The sequence below is a fragment of the Phragmites australis genome, chromosome 1 (assembly GCF_958298935.1).
Source record: "Phragmites australis chromosome 1, lpPhrAust1.1, whole genome shotgun sequence".
In the NCBI taxonomy this organism is placed as follows: Eukaryota; Viridiplantae; Streptophyta; class Magnoliopsida; order Poales; family Poaceae; genus Phragmites; species Phragmites australis.
Genome location: NC_084921.1, coordinates 20974997 through 20992966, shown reverse-complemented (window position 1 = coordinate 20992966; position 17970 = coordinate 20974997). Strand labels below are relative to the sequence as shown.

General features: G+C 41.0%; 1 protein-coding gene across 1 annotated transcript; it reads left to right on the top strand.

Annotated features, from left to right (window-relative positions):
• The first annotated feature begins 11946 nt into the window (after positions 1-11946).
• Positions 11947-16597, top strand: LOC133912602 (proline-rich receptor-like protein kinase PERK14). Its single transcript, XM_062355438.1, has 2 exons — positions 11947-12327; positions 16230-16597. Exons 1-2 carry the CDS (start codon positions 12081-12083, stop codon positions 16382-16384), a joined length of 402 nt encoding a protein of 133 aa, XP_062211422.1. The 5' UTR covers positions 11947-12080; the 3' UTR covers positions 16385-16597.
• Positions 16598-17970: the final 1373 nt, after the last annotated feature.

The window sequence follows — 17970 nt, the reverse complement described above, 5'->3', positions numbered from 1 at the left end:
GCGCATCGATGCCATGGGAGCCTAGGAGACTCACCCAAGATGTTTTGCCAAGCTTGAGGACCGTTGGTTGAAGGAGGAAAGGCTCGGAAGATGAAAAACCCGGTGTTCTTCACATTTCCACCCTAAACACCAAGAGACACCAAATCTGGCTCAAATACTCTGGGGAAATGAAAGTGAATTGGAGGGATGGATAGCTTACGAGCTCATGATCGCAATGGTACCACATGCTCACCTTGATTTAGCTCCTAGAGCGTGGATTTGAGGGAGAAAGGGAGAGAGTGCTTGAGAGGGGAGTGAGAGGGAGAGGGAGCTCGGGTGGGGATGTGAGGGAGAGTGAGGAGGAGAGAGAGAGGGCAGGCGGGCTACCCCTTTGGACTGGAGGAGGTGTGGGGTCGGGTGGGTCCCACATGTTAAAGAGAAAGATGTCCGTTTTAACTGTGAATTTAATTCTTTTCTCTCCTGAATTTCTTTCTCTCATCCAATTGATTTCAATCAAAGTGATTTAGTGCACCAAAATAATTTACCTCGAAATTAATTATGATGCTAATGATGCATGATTAAGCTTAATCACGCGATTATGGAATTTAGGACGTGACAAATAGTGGCGAAGAAAATGAAGTGCATGATCATTCTCATCCTCCATGGGAAGCATTGCACCACTTGTTCCTAAGCCAATGATAGTACGAAGACTATCTGCTCCGAGTACAATCCGGACATTTAATGTCCAAGTGAGATAGTTGCAGCCTTCAGCACTCAGCTCAGCGAACTCCTTGTTCGTGATGCCAGCCATCTACATATTCAATAATGCAAGTATTACTACTAGTAAAGTTGCATCATGATGTTAAATTGGATTACTACAAATTTTTGATATTTTCTATGCTATTATATTAATATTACTGAATTTAAAATGCATAACAAGCAATTTAATAGTAACAAAAACATAGAAATAAATACTGCATAATTGCTAAAAATATATGCAAAATTCAAATTCTAGGGGTACCTTCCTACAAGAAAAGTATTTTGAGATTTTTTGCGAAGTCCTTAGGTTTATACGCAAAATTCCAAGGCCTATGTAATTTTCAAAAACCATAATTTACAAAATTTCTACATACCCTTTTTCTTTTCTATTTTGGCCTTTTCATATTCTTTCTAGCCGGCTATCTTTCTTCTATTTTCTTATTTTGACTGATTTTCTTTTTTTTATTGGACCGATTTGCTAGCATTAGGCTGGTCTAGTCCATCCTGACCCATGAATCTTAATTCTTTTTCTCAGCTACGAGTGGGCTACCAACCCATTTGGTCCAATCCACCCAGGGTTAGGATTTCCACTGGTGGTGGCATCTGGGCCCATCCCAGGCGGGTGCCGGCTGCTAGCGCACGTCCAATCTCGGGCCGCACGCGCGGATGCAGCTGGCCGAAGTGGTCGCGTTCTGCTCCTGCATGCACCATCACGTCCTGCAGGCTGGTTTTTTTTCACGCGATGGCAGGCTGCAGGCCTGGCGGACGGCAGCAGCAAATCATACCTCAGGACTTACGGCCGTGCGGTACACTCAAATCGTTGCTGGATAGACCAGCACGGGAGACGGACGAGCTCTGGTGAACGGCGCAGAACCAGATCATATGCACACGGCCACGAGCGGCAGCCAGCAGATCAGCGACGTGCACAACAAGGCTAGGTGGGATAGCAGGGGGGCCTCGGTACTTGGCGGTCTGCAGGACAGCGCTGGCCTGCAGGGCGATCGGGAGATGGGCCAAATGAATACTGCTTGTTTCTTGCATGATGTGAAGGAACAGAAGCAAAACGTCAAGTGCCTGTGCTGTTGTGCGTCCATTGCTGCTACACATCTCCACGAAAGCTAGAACAAATCGTGTCCTGAACTTCTGGTGCGGCAGGAGATGGCGGGTGGTGACGTGCTGCAAATTCCCGGCCAGCAGCAGGGATGCGCACGCCGGCTTTGAGCGGTGGCGCATGAGCGCGGTTGTCATGGCCGTCAGTAATACGGCTAGGCCGTTGTGTCGCGGGCACGATTTGCTTGTTGCAGAAAAACTAATTTACAGCGGTTCTACTAATCCATCTGAATGCATCTATCACGAGTGGGAACCGAAACGTCATACCGTAGCCTGTTAAGATTATGATAAATTCATGCCGTGTAGGACATATAAATTAGGCCATAACCTATCCACTCGATGAAGATGTCAATACAGTGCAGATCGGTCGTAGTAGATTTATTCTGCTAGCTTAGTTTTCAGCAGAGTCTCATAAGAAACTGTTACTACCAACTGTAGTTCAGCGATCCTTTAAGAGAATGATTGCAAAAGAAGACACACGAATAGGAAAAAATTATCTATTTTTTATTCATCTGTGTGTTACAATGTGAAATTTGTCTCGTATATGTAGTGTCAAAAACTCCTAAAAGATAAAATTGCCCAACGCTCGGTTATGAAACTTTAGGTTTTCTAACACAGGATGGTCCGGTTCGACCACAAAGCCAACAGTTAAATTAACTTTTATAGAACAGGGGTGGGTATTTTCAGTTATTATAGTTAAACGGTTGAAAATTAGAAACCGAATAAACCAGAGAATTTGTAGAAACCGAACCCAATTAAACGAGATAAATTAGTTCGGTCAGATCGGTTTTCGGTTTGAACCGAAGTTAAGAAAGGAAAACAACATTATTATAACAAAGAGATCGATTACTTACATCCAAGGAGATGGATCCTTGAAAGGAGATCGCTCCTGACGAAAAAGAAAGGAGATCGATCCTGTACAGATTGATTAATCGCCTCGCCTGTACTATGCTAGCTGCTAGTCCGCAATCTGCTCCATCGATCCATCAAACATCGAAAGAGTTAAAAAAAAGTCAAGAACAAATCAATTACTTAAAACTAACAATTGTATATGCGTTTCACATCCTTAGAATCAACCTAGGATATAGTAATAATCAGAAAAAGTAAAATAATATAATATAACAGAAGAGAGATTTGCATACATGAAGTTCACACCATGAAAAGGTAATTTTAGGAGAGAGGAGAATATCGAGTACATAGACCGGAGGGTGGAGGGACCGTATCGTCTAGAATTGGTCATCCGTAGCACCACTAGGAGTTGTGAGACAAGGACTCCCGTGAAAAAAGTTTAATTTTCATCCCTCAACTATCGCTATGATTTAATTTTCGTCCATTATCTTTAATACTAGAAATCTTTCATCCCTAACATTTAAAACCATTTGGAATTCATCTCTTGACCAGTTTCATAGTGGTTTTGCACATGTGGTCCTGTTGATTTGCATCTCGCGTGGCCTAACCATGCTGACTTAACCTCTACCACATTAGAGCCCACCTGTCAGCCTTTTCTTCTTCTCCCCCTCCGCTGCTCGAGTTTGCATCCCGGCCAAGATCAGCCGCCCGCCTCCATCACCAAAGAAGAGGGCATGAGCCCCTACTGAGGCCAAGGCTTTGGCTGCTGAGCTGGGTGTGGTGCTCTGCTGGTCGGAGCCCACCAGAGAGGCGGTGATGGCTACCTCAATGACAACCATGGCCAAAACATGGAATCACGGCGCAATGGCCGGTACAGCTACAACCTCCACGATGCAACGGCACGATCGGGCCCAACACAGAGCAAGAAAAGACAGCACCACGGCAAGACCGGAGCACCAATTACGATGGTGATTTGCCCTAGAGACAATCGCATATGCAGATTGGATCTACAAGTAGGATTTAATACGATTGAAGGTCCATTAGGGTTTAGAGTCATGATAAGGTTTAATATGATTAAAGGCCCATTAGTGTACTCCATATAAGAGGAGGCAGGAGCCATGGACGCAGTTGTTGATTCCTCCAACAAAACTCTGGCTGTCATCTTCTCGAACTCCCTGCGAAACCCTAGTTGGGCGCATGGTGCTAGCACACCAGTGCACGATGTTCCACCCCTTTTTGTGTGGATACCGTGAAGGCACCGCTGCGATTGCTGCGGTGCTGATCAGCGACAAGGATACTAAGACAGGTTCGACTACTTCCCCATCGCGATCGAGGATATGGTCGAGGCTTCCGGTTCATGGTTAATGAGGTGGTCGACGTGATCGACTACTTCCTCTACGTGGTGGCGAAGTTGGTCGAGGACACAGTGCCCGTGGTTGGAGTTGGTCGAGGACGTGGTGCCCGTGGTTGGAGCTGGTCGATGACGTGGTGCCCGTGGTTGGAGCTGGTTAAGGACACAGTGCACGTGGTTTGGGTTAGTTAAGAACACGTATGAAGTTGGATCGGTCTACTCCAACTCTTCTTTCACTGCGCCACGCGTCTAGTGGTAATTATCTATGATCCCCTACTTGCATAGTCTCCTGGTTGAAAGTGATAGAGAAATTTTGATTTGTGTTAGCGTAGCCTACCCATTCTCCAACAGTAGTATCAGAGCCTAAATGCATAGTTTTTGATCTAAGGTCACATATAGATGATATGTGGTAGTAATAGATAGGATCTATTATTGTTCTTATGATCAGTTCATGTGATGGATCGGTTGATGCACGGTTTGGTAAAATTGGGATCGGAATGAGGTGTGAGTCGATGGAATCACATGACCAAAAATATTAGCTCGATCTGTCACCTGGCCACGCATGTGACTTGCCCCTACCAGTTGGAATCACCATCGGAGCTAACAGCGCACGTTGCTACATGGTTGGAAGAACAACAGATCAATGTTGTGGGTGTTGTCGTCGTTTCTGAAAAACATGACGTGATGATCAATATGATTGATCAAGTGGAAATTGAGGTATTGTGAATGACTCATAATCGACTTGATATGATCAATTCGATGAGATTTTCGTAGCGATTTCATAGATACGATCTATGTATAGTAACATAGAGCCATTGCGTAGCATACATGCATAGATAGTTATAATAACATGTTCACGTCGCGACATTAGAATTTGTTTCTACGCTCAACTCGTTTTTGTAGAGAATGTTGTGATTGGTATAGCCTTATTATGTATGTGATGCATGTGTGTAATTTTCATAGCTTACGTGTCATGGTTAATTGCAGCCAAAGGCTGTCATGTTATTGTATAACAGCTTGCGTGCCAACTCCGTTTTCTTATATAATTCGTCTAGTGCTATTAGGTGTAATAGACTAGCACATTATCATGAAGACTCAGAGCATGATGACCCAAAGGATAGGACCATGGTGATGGAGATCACAATGTCAAGGGACCATATTATGTCACACTCAATATGATTATCTATAATACTTTTTGTTCTTGTCATACTACTCTTTCATGTTTTATATGTAGTGGATATGATTATCATGATAGAGTAGTTTCCCTCAGAAAAATTAAGAGTATTTGATATCCTTCCAACAGCTGCACCTACATATGTTTTGATCATTGTTTGGTAGGTCTGCCAAACCAGAGATGGTCCTCAAGATTCATTTGATTTTGAATCATTTGACATGTGTGAATCTTATTCACTTGATAAGATGACTAAGTTGCTTTTCACCGGTCTAGGAGAAATGGCGAGTGAGTTATTAGATCTTGTACATACAGATGTATGCGGGCTGAGGAGCTCTAAAGCTAAAAGTGATTCTTGGTACAAATCTGAATCCTTTGAAAAGTTTAAGGAGTTTCATAATGAGGTACAAAATCATACGGGTAAGATAATTACATTCCAGTGATTGGATTATGGAGATAAATACTTGAGCCATGATTTGATGGTCATCTAAAGCATTGTGGAATTGTTTCACTGTTGACTCCGCATGACATGCCTCCATGAAATGGTGTCTAAACGGACGAACTGTACTTTGTTGGACATTGTTCGGTGTATGATGAACCAATTTGATCTTCCATTGTCTTTATGGGATACGTTCTAGAAATTATTGTTTTCACATTAAATAGGGTTCCATCCTATGGAGGAGATGCCATACGAGATATAGGTTGGGAAGTGTCCCGTATTATCTTTCCTTAAGATCTGGGGTTGTGAAGCCTATGTAAAATGTTTGACGTTCGATAAGCTCACTCCCAAATTAGATAAATGCTTCTCTGTAGGGGTGTCCTAGGGAAACTAACGGATATTATTTTTATAATCGGGAATAAAGCAAAGTATTTGTCACATTAAATGGTGTCTTTATGGAGAAAGAGTTTCTCTCAAGGAAAGTTAGTGAGAGCACGGTGTAACTCGAAGAGATTCGGGAATCATCAGAAAATAGTTCAGCTCCTACTGAACCACAACTGGATATGAAAAATGTTGCAAAACCTATTGTGGAGATGCCAGCCCCATGTCAATCAGAAAGGGTTAGTCGTACACCTGAGAGGTTTATATTCCTTACCACGGAGCAGCGTGATATATTATTGTTGGACAATAATGAGCCCAAGGACTATACGAAAGCAATGGTGGAATCATACTCTTAGAGATGGCTTGGAGCCTTGATATCCAAATTATAATCCATGAGAGAAACCAAGTTTGGAACTTGGTCGATCCACCCAATGGTATAAAAACTATTAAGTGTTATTGGGTTTTAAGAAAACTGTGTAGACACTGATAGAAATGTTCATGTCTGTATAGCACAATTGGTGGTGATAAGTTTCATGGTAATTCAAAGTGTTGATTATGATAAAATATATTACCCGTCACAATGCTAAAGTCTATCGGGATCATCCTAGCGATGGTGTATATTATGATGTCAAAATGACTTTCCTTAATGGAAACCTAAGTTGGGCATGTATATGATATAGCCTGAAGGTTTTGATGATCCTAAACATGCTGAGAAGCTATATTGAAAGCTTCAAAAGTCCATCTGTGGATTGAGGTGAGCATCTCGGAGTTGGATTTTTCACTTTGATGATATAGCCGGAAGAGTTTGACTCCATCAATATTGAGCAAAAACTTTGTGTTTACAACAAGACTAGTGGGAGCACATTTATGTTTCTGATCTCATAAATATGTATGACATATTATTGATCAGGATGACCATTCAATGAATTAAGTTTCTCAAATCTTCACTGAGAAATGGTTTTAAGATGAAGTTATGGGAAAGACAATATAAATAGGGCATAAAGATGTATATAGATAGATAAAAGGAGGCCAAAGTGTTGGCACTTACGAGAAGAAGTGTGTGGTGACACCTGATGAGCACGATATCTAGAATAAAATGCCAAAAAAAGGCTAATGAGATTAAGCCAAAGAATGCACATTGACAAGTTATTGAAATAATTCAATATGCAGGATTCCAAGTAAGGTTTCTTGCTAATGCCATGTAGCATTAGTCTTTGCGAGACTCGGCATGTTGTGACACCTGATGAGCAGGGAAATCTTGAAATCAATCACACGTCCAATTCATAGTCATCAGGAAAAATCATCCTCTAGTACTGGATAAGAACGAGGATGTGACCATGGTTTTGGAGGAAAGAAAAAGGTCATTGTAAATGGTTACATCGATGCTAGATTTCAAACTAACAAAATAATCATGGTGTTGAATCTGGTTTTATGTACATGATGGAACAATGAGCTAGAAATGTTCCATGCAAGAACTTTTGCCTACTCTACAACTACTGCTAAGTACACCACCGCTTTTGAAGTCGTATTGGAGATTACTTGGATCAGAAAATTAGTTTCTGAGTTATGTGTGGTTTGCAATGTGTTCAGTCCGATGGATCTCTATTGTCGATAGTAGACCTATTGCTTGAGCACTGGGAGTATTGGTACCACCATAATTTCAAGCATATACTTTAGCCATTGTTCGACGATACCTATGAGTAGTGGCATCTCAATCAGCGGGAGAGGTGTTCTGCCACCACCTGCCATGGGAGCTTCGGGCATCATGAGAGAGAAAGGAAGTAGTCCTGCCTGTGCGAGTGTCTCAAGTTATAGAGGGTCTAACTCCTTAATCGTGTGGACACTTCAGGCTCGCAACATAAGTCAATTGCAAAAGGTATCCAACACATGTACTGAGTTAGAAGCAAATTATCGTTGCAATTAAAAAGCACATATAATCGTAGTACCTGCTGCCTTGTGAAAATCATCCTTCCCCTATGGTTCTTGTCGTACCGCTGTTGAAGAAGCTCAGGAAGACCACCATGAGCCATAACAATGATTTCAAGCTTCATGGTTTAATAAGTAGGTGAATAACAAATTAGAATATACTATAAGCTTCATGGTTCAATAAGTAGGTGAATAACAAATTAGAATATATTATAAGCTTCATGGTTCAATAAATATGTGAATAACAAGCTTCATGGTTCAATAAATAGGTAAATAACAAGGTTCATGGTTCAATAAGAAAACACCGTTTGTGATGTTAGTACAATATGATATATTACAAAATAAGTAGTACAATTAGTAGGTGAATAACAATTTAGAATTCAAACCACGACTGCAAATAACTTTAAAGAACAAACTAAAATGCAACAACTCTAATAAAATATAGTTCGATAGTGGCATGATAGTTTACTCTCAAGTTAGGCATGTCTCCTGTCATGACCGGGTTGTTTCCAAAGTTTGCACTTACGTAGGCCCTCAACAGCATCTGCTTCATCCATTTTACCTTGTAGCCTCATGGCTCTAGGCCTTCTAGGATTCATGCGTCGTGCTCGGGGATAAGGTACCCACTTAAGCCAGTCAATCGCTTTATAGTTGCTTCTGATGTTGAAGGATTGCAATATTTTCGGAATCCATGTACTCCTCAATGCGTTGATTGTGAAGTACGGTGATATATACTGTGACCCGTCATTGGCACCTATGGCCCTACAAGTGGCTAAGAGATGTGAGCATGCGATATGATTCAGTTTTGGCTTCTTGCATGTGTAATTGACCTCATGAGGCCCAAGTTGACATTGCTGCATGGTGTCCCCTACGCTATACCCTGAAGCATACCTACAACGACACATGATCTCGAATTCATTATTGGATAGGTCGTAGATCCCCGTTCAATGAAAATGTGCCTTGTTCCTCCTTCTGTATATGATTTCCTCCACGTTAGGTACGAACTGGGTGCTGCAATTCATTGCAGCATTACCACGATCTCAAAAGTAGTTCGCCGTTCTATAGAATGTGAGATCAATGATGTCACACAAGGGAGGCCCCGTACTCCCTTTAGAACATTGTTGAATGCCTCCACTATGTTCGTTGTTATGATGGTGTATTTAACATTGGATACAATAATTTTAGAAGGCCTATTTGCATAAGAAAAGGTAAAATATGATTATTAAAATTCTATGTGCTAACCTAGTACCGTAAGTGTCATGGATTAGGGCCCAACCTCCGCCAGCTTCCTCGCTATCTGCTGGATACACGTAGCACGTGAATGACTAACGATAGTTTGTTCCCCAACCATTTGCATTCGAAGATGGTCCTCCTGTGCTTATTGCTTTGCCATCATCTTGTGAGTGGTATTATTTAACTCTCTTCATATCTCGTTGAACTTCGTCTGCTGATTTTACAGACACAACCTTTTGAATCTGTTTACAAGAGACTTGCTGCAGTATTTTATGTACAAGTTTATTCCCAAGTGTTGCATGCACCATCTTCTCTCCACACCAGATCTTGCAATGGAGTAGTTTGTGCTATCATGCAGCACGTCCAATGCATTGCCCTTGTTGCGTTCTGAGATGATGCAAGCTCATTCACTATTTCCCAGGACACATGTCCTTACCAAGGTGAGGAACCACAACCAGCTATCATTGTTCTCACTCAACCATTGCAAAGGCGAGTGGAATGATCTGATTATTTGTATCCGACACCATCACTGTTATAAGGGTACCATGGTACTTGTCGCTCAGAAATGTGGTATCCACGCATACAACCGGCCAGCAATGTCTGAAAGCTTTGATGCATTGTCTAAAGGACCAGAATAATCTAATGAAGTATCGATCAATGGTGTTGTATGACACATCCTCTAATTTGATCGGCTCATCCACCATGGCCCACTGAGTCCCTAGATTTGTCATTGCAATCTTCCGCAGTAGCCTCGGAGCATGGTTGTAAGAGTCTTTGAACTTTCCAAACAACATCTTCAACGCCTTATACTTCGCTCGCCACATGGTGTGGTAATTGATCACCATACCCGTCTTAGTATGCACCTCCTCTATAATCGATTTTGGCGACAAACAAATGTCTATGCCAACAAGGGTGATTAGGCGTTGGGCTATGAACCTCGCATCAACGGCGTGGCTCACATTCGTAATAGCCCATTCGCTACATGTATGTGGGGTGTATCTACTGATTACAAAATAGTTATCATATTTCGGCTTATGTGCTCGTACAAAGTAAGGACATTTGGGTGCTTGATACACCTGACCTCATACTTTGTAGGGTTAGATCGGACGCACTCGTGGTCCCTTCTTATCATTACAGTATAGTTGCTGATAAAGTGAATGACCTTCCCCCTATTACGAAACTGTTGCCCGATCTGGATATTGTTATTCTGGTATCCCCAGTTAGATAAGATGTTATACTCAACGACGGCACAATCCAGCAGCCCAGTACCACGAAAGTACTAGATCACAGGCACCGGGACATCGTTACCAGCAGCTTCTTCATCCTCGCTACCACCGGCTTCATCATCCATGCATTCAGAATCTTCCTCAGAAGGGTCCACTCTAGCTCCCTCTCTACCGGAACTGCCCTCCCCGATATGCCATACATCCTCTTTATGCATCACATGGTGACCTGATCCTTCCACGATAGTCACTGCATCATCTTTCACCAGTCGTGACACTATGTTTGCGTATACCCTCATATCAAAGTTCTCCTCCAATGGAACTTGCGTGAGTACAAAGCTCATGTGTTGTTCCTTCTCATCTCGAATAACGTATAGACAATGACTGAGTTATTTGGAACAAGTCGTGACCGCACACCCTCTAGGATAACAGTATGAGACTGCTAGTTCACACTCAATAGGCTCATAACATGTGATTTCAAGCCATCTAGGTTATTAGATACCTCAACTGAACTCTCTATGTGTTGACAGTTTTGAATTGTTACGAGTCTCCCATGCAAAATTGCGAGACGTTCTCCATAATAAATATGAAAAATCATACCATATCTGCTAAACAAATGTACATGTAACAAAATAACTATTTAGATGTATATATGATACACAACTAATTAAGCCTCTCAATAAATAATAAATAAATTAACAATGCAAATTAAATAGTATATTACTTAACAATGCTAAATATTTAAGTAATTTAAAATACTAATTAAATATCAATATTTAATTCAAATGAAATAATTAATAATTAATATTGAATTAAAATATTAATTAAACAGATTTACACCACTATTCGTCCATCATTCACATCACATCCCATCCCTGACCACCTTTCTAGTCATGCAGCTGTTCGATACACACCACTATTTTAATAGATTGAATTAAAATATTAATTAAATATGTGCTGACTACTATTAATTAAAAAAATCAATTTAACAATTTTTTGGTGTATTGTGATTTTAATCAAATCTTTGTATCCCACCCAAGTTTTTTTTAATCTTTTTATATTTATTTTTTCTTTTTTCTTTTTTCTCTCTATTTTCTCTTATTACACTGACATCCTACTTACACCTATGAAAAGTATTCATGCAAAACTAGACCATCACCCTACACCACCACTAGCACAAAGTGCCATCAGGAGGGGAGGCACCCATGTGCATGTGGGGTCATCATCATGCATCTTTGCTGCTACTGCACATTATCCTCCGCGGTTCTACTAAAACTAAGTGATTAAATTTCGTAAATACTCTAATTATATTGGTTAATGATATTCATATAATTATAGTAAGAAAATGATCTAGCTACTGTAGCACACTACTGTAGAGGCACTGTAGCATACGATCTGATGCATCCACCATAAAATCAACGGTTCAGAGCAGACCTAAATGCACTTTACTGTAGCTACAGTAGCCTCTCTGCAGTTGCCAGTGGCAACTGCAGAGGATCCCGATCCGCGGAAAACCAACTGCATTCCCCACCTGCGCCGCGTGTCGCCATTCGGTCCTCAGCATCCGCTTCTTCCGAGTCCCGCCGACTCGAGTCAGCCTCCAACCGCCCAGCCTCCGCAGCCAATCCTTTTCCCCCACCTTCCAGCCAAACCTCACGGATGACGACGGCGAGGGCGAGCTCCCCTCCTGCCACCCCCACCCCCGCCTCCCCCGTCTCGCTCCTCCCGCCACACCGCCCTTCCCTTCCCCGCTTCCGCTTGCGGCCACCACTAGCGGCTTCAGCAGCCGCCGCGGCTTTTCCCATTTCTTTGGGCTTTGGCTGCCGTCCCTTGCCCAGCGTCCGCTGTCAAGCCGCCGCCGGGCCGTCCCCGCCCTCCTCCGAGCCGCCGCCTCCGTCTCCGCACGGTAAGATCAATGCTTCTCCGGCCTTTAGCTGTCCGTTTCTGGCTTTCTGCAACCTTTTGTTGTGCTCCAGTTTGTTGCGTTTAGGGTTGCTGCGGTACACCCATGAAGTTGTACAGAACTAATTAAGTAAAGTTTTGGGGCTTTGCTGTTGATATGCATATTTTAGGCGCGCAGGACAGCAGTGAGGTGCGCTATGTATGTTCGATGTAGAGGATTGAGTTCAAAATGAATTCGGTGGTTGATGAAGGTGGAAAATTTGTGGGGGAGAAATGTGCTCTTAGGGCCTGAATGGATATGGTGGCCATAGTTTAATTTCCTTTCCTTACGAATCAAATCCTGGAAAAATTTCCCGAGCAATCCCCCACAACTGAACACTCCCATGGTGTGTGGAGGCTATTTAGTTGCTGGAATAATTGTAGGTTGTGACGGTTTTCTTTTTTTTCCTTATAACTTACAGAAATGCTAGTTTGAGTTCAAAAGTTCGGACATAATGCTCTTCTGTGTTTTTTCATTCAGTATATTGATTTAAAGGAACTAAACATGGGATTTGTTTTTATCCCTTGAAAGTTGAAGCCATTACACTATACATAAAAAGTTGGTTTGTACGTATAATGTTGTCAAAATGCCAGTGTTCCCCTAGTTGGGCGCCTAGCTCACCTAGGCACTAGGCGACTCCATCCTGCCTAGTCTGTCTGTTGATTAATTCTGCTTAGGCACTAGGTGACACCATCCCATCTAAGTAGTCACTAAGCCTGGCCCAGTTGGCGGTTAGGTGCTAGGCACTGTTTGGCTACTCGTCTAGCGCCTAATGCCCAGGGAAACTATATACCATTTGTTGTATGCGGGTTTTCTGTTTGTTTAGCATTTATAGCTTACAAACATCATACATTCCTATAATACAAGATCTAAGTAGTGAGATGACTGATAACTAGTTTATTCTATTTGGATGATACTTATTTCCATATAAGACTTGTGTTGAAAACTCTTAGTTGCTTTGGATTTCAGAAAAAACATTGAGCAATATTGTTTTGTATGGCAAATGGTAGTTTCCAAATATATCAGGTATCCTTGTATTAAGTTATTAGCCCTTTGGCCCCAAATTTGGTTTTCTGTTTTAAAATAATAAGATTAGGAACTGCAGCTACAGTACCACTCCCACCGATTCAAAATATAATCCCTGCGTGCATATCCATGACTTGCATTGTGAAATGGAGGGAGTATGATGTAACCAAAGAAAGTTAGTTACATCTTGTTTGGTTAAGTTGGGAAAGTTTTCACCATGCAATAATCCATTACTAATAGTATAATTTTTGCAAAATGACAGAGAAGTGGATTGGAAAGTATCTATCTACTCTCTAAGAAAGTACCTTCGAGTAACGCTAACTGAGGGCTCCAAATCCATTCTACCCAAGCTCCTTAGGGTTTCAAATTTATTGCACAAATTTGAAATCCAACTCCTTCTCCTTAGGCTTTATTTTCCCTGGGGATTGGGCCAATACATCTGAGTTTGCACCCATTGGAATTATCTCTGTGCAGACTAAAGTATCATGTTTTTTTTGTTAGAGATTGTGTATTCAGATGATATGCAATCTATACACTTTGCAAGTTCACATTAGAATAGCATCAACAAATGCATAATTTTCCATGTAATCAGTGTCAACTAATTAAGACTTGAATAAATCAGAAGCAATGGTACCTCACTTCAATTAAGTTAATGCAAAATTCATGCGTATCCGCTATATGGAAGACAATTGTATTCAACTGCTCCCAAAGTTGACTATGCTGTGATTTTTCGTGGCTGTCCTCAGGACCATTGTACAGGTTATTTGCAGTAATGGTCACTGTAACGTTTCTGTTCTTTTTGAGTTAATTTTCTGCATTTCCATGTCACTGTTGCCATGTTACTGCCTGCAGGAATCAAGTGTTCTTAGTAATAAGCCAGTAACCCTATGATCCTCCTTATCTATTCCTTTCTTAATGGTGAGAACAACACAATCTTATAGAATTACAACTGATTTGTATGGTCTTGCTGAACATAATTATGTTTCTTGAGACATCCTTGATCCCTAATCTTGGTGTATCCTGTCGGTTGGTTTGCTTCATGGTCTGATACACCCCATCCATAGATATTGTCCTCTTTGAGGTATATTCAGTTCCATGAATACAATGTACCATAATAATGTCGCTGTGAACTCCTGTTGGTTTGACAATATCATAGCAGAATTATGAAAGATGAGACACAGCTTTTCTGATGGAGTACATTAATTATTAAAAGTAGTGTTGGAAATTAGGAATGAATTAGTAATTGTGGCGTCTTAAACATAGAATTGGTAAGTTGATAAAGTTAGTTTGGAAAATAGTTAGAGCAGATCTGGCAATAGGGACGTTGGCTGTCCAACTAGATTTGGTAATAGGAATGGCCAGGTTTATGTTTTCCGTATAAAATGGGTGGTTATGTAAAACTTTGGGAATTAAACAAGAAATGAATCTCCAAATGCTCAATTGTACTCTTTACCCCTCTCATCCTCTCATCTATCCCCACTACCCTTTTTCTAAGATCCAGCCATTGCACCCACTTTTCAATGTTGATCGTGCCCCATGTTGGATCATCCCACAATCTGCAGAAAATGTGCCCACATCAGTTGTCATCTGATGTGTTATATAAACAGTTGAAACTGATGAATAGAATAGATCAGACGAATTATTGTCACATAAAACTGCTGCTATACATTTTATAAGAACCTGTGGCCATATTTTAGATGTAAGACTTACCTTGTATTGTTATGTAAAATCAAGCTATTAAAAAAAGAAATAAGTTTCTTGGTCTTAAGTATATCATAGCATGTTTCCAACATTCCAGCTTTACAAGTTTTGTTGCAGACTTGCAGCAAGCAACCACGTATCATTCATGTAAGGGCCTGTGATTTCTCTCTTACCAATGTAACTATTCATACCAATTCGTTATGTATGGATGATGGGTGAGATTCCATAGATAGAGAGCCAGTTCCAATACTTGTGAGAAACTAGCTCCTTGGCCCTCCTTTGTTGCCTGACTCACAGTGGATTTTGAATCTTTTCTCTGTACAAGAAAAGGAAATTTTTTCCGTCAAAAAATAGAAAAAGGAAATTTTAGCTAATTTTCTTTTGGTTGTGGCCGTAATTTGCAGGTTAGTCAGGGAGTTGATGAAAAAAAGGTGCTTTATTTAATTAGAGTTTGGTAGGCACAGCAAGTGGTGCCAGCATTGGTGATTTTACTGTATGTGGCATCCTTTAACAGATTATTGTATTCCCTGATAGAAAAACAAGGTCTTGCTGGATTATATTTTTCTTGTTGGCCACTTTTGGTGTTTATGGGATGAAAGGTTCAATATCAAGAAAAATTGTACTTCCAAAAATATTTACTCATAAGCTATAGAATGTTGGCTTGCTTGATGTTATTTAAACCTAGGTCATGAGCTGTGACTTCAGTCATGTCTTATTAGTTTGATGACATAATGTTTGCGCAACTTCAGTTGAAATAGAAATGGTTAAAATTGGTTGCTTTAATATGTTAGTGATGTTCATCAGTAGATATTTGACCTTAAGTATGTACTGGGTGTGTATCAATAGCTTGCAATAGGCAAAACCGTTACTTGTATATTGTTATTGAGAAACTGTCTGGGAACAGTTAATCTGGACTGTGACTTTGTTGAGTATCATGTCCAGTACATAATACTGTCTGAACCTTTCATTAGGCAACTAGCAGAAAACGAAATGTTTCTGTATTTTCTAACTACCAATTTTGTACGTTTTACCATATGGTTTCCTATCACTGACCCTTTGTCACCCTCAAGATTACAGTTCGTGATTAATGGATACATGCACACAACTGCGTGTAACTAATTTTATTTTCCTTTTCACAGGTTGGCAAGAGAGGCTGTCAAGGTTGCAGGATAGGGCACGGATATTCTTTGCAGTCTTGTTCTGGATGTCATTATTTTTCTGGGGGAGTGCTTGGGATGGAAGTAATAATTCAGGGGGTAAGAAGCGCCAACGATTTCGAAAGAAATCAAAGTGAAGATGCTCTAGGAATGAGTATCATATCATTTTTCTTGGCATATAGCTTTCTATGTACAAGGACTCATGAGCATACAATGGCGCTAGTGAATGTGTAGGCATAGAAAGCTGTCGTGTTACATAGACGCTATATAGTCCTGACCATGCCATGATTATGACTCTGAATCAGTGGCGGACACTGTGTGAATAATTTTATGTTTGGATTGTGTTGGAATCACGCCGTAATTAAGGAACGTCATAACCACAAAGCTAAGACTATAACCACAAAGCTAAGACTATCTCTAGTAGTTATTTTAAAATTCAATCTTTAAAATACTATTATAGTATCCTTATCATTATTATAATATCTCTTATTTTACCTATTTTTAGTAGAAATTTTATATCTTATTAACTAACTTCAGTCTCCTATATTAAATTGTTTTTTTTCAATCGTCATAGTAGTATTGTTTTTTTTATATTTTTTTGTTGCAACGGCTATTGAATGACACGGTTAAAATTAGTGAGACGTCTATTAATTTTATTTATTCAGAAATAAATTTTTTTAAGGGACTGTTGTACTACAAATTTGGCCAGTTGATTAATTTGGAGGGACAATTTTTTGGCATTAATTTTTTGAGAGCATTTTTTTTACGACTGTAACTGCGTAGTCATAAATGATCGCTTGCAACATATGAAACGGACGTGACTTTCACTGCAATTTAGCTTGTAGAGGAAGATCACTCGTCTTGTAATGGAAGCCTCACGACTAGTGGCTTCAAGGGGAAGGAACTGCGGTGGCTTCTGTCATAAGGCTCAACATCTCACTATATATATATATATATATGAGGCTAATGTAATCTCACTTATGTAAGCTAGCCAAATGGATCCTCGTTTAGTCTGGAAGTAGTACGTGAGAGAGCTATGTTTCTCCTCCAATGACTCTTCCGATGAGGAAGATGATTTGTTCTTAGAGACTCTAAGCGCCTAGCATGTGGAGTCGGAGGCATCACATCTGAGACCTTGGGGCGGTTCAGTGCCCGGTCACCAGCGTATCCATCGGAATCGGCTGGAGGACCATAATAGGTTGTACAACGACTACTTCGTCGATCGCCATAATAGGTTGTACAACGACTATTTCGCCGATCCCCCGGTGTACTTCGACTACATTTTTCGTCGTAGGTAATATTGTAAAGAGAAACTCTCTTGTGTAAGTGTTATATACTGATGTATGTGTGAGGTGTCTAATGCTCGTTGATTGTGCAGGTTCAGGATGAAACGTGATATTTGCCTCAAGATTGTGCAGGCGGTTGAGGAGCATGACCCCGTGGTTCTAATAGTGGAGGAACGCTGAAGGTGCGCTAGGGCCGTCCTCGTTGCAAAAAGTGATTGCGGTGTTCTGTATGCTAGCATACGATGCTCCTACCGATGAGTGCCTTCGGCTAGGGGAGAGCACCATCATTTAGAGCATGAGGCGGTTTGTTCGTGATGTTGTTGAGGTGTTCGGCGATGAGTACCTCTGTTCTCCGAACGAGGAGGACATTGCTCGCTTGCTTGCTATCAACGAGCGAAGAGGATTCCTCGGGATGTTAGGAAGCATTGATTGTATGC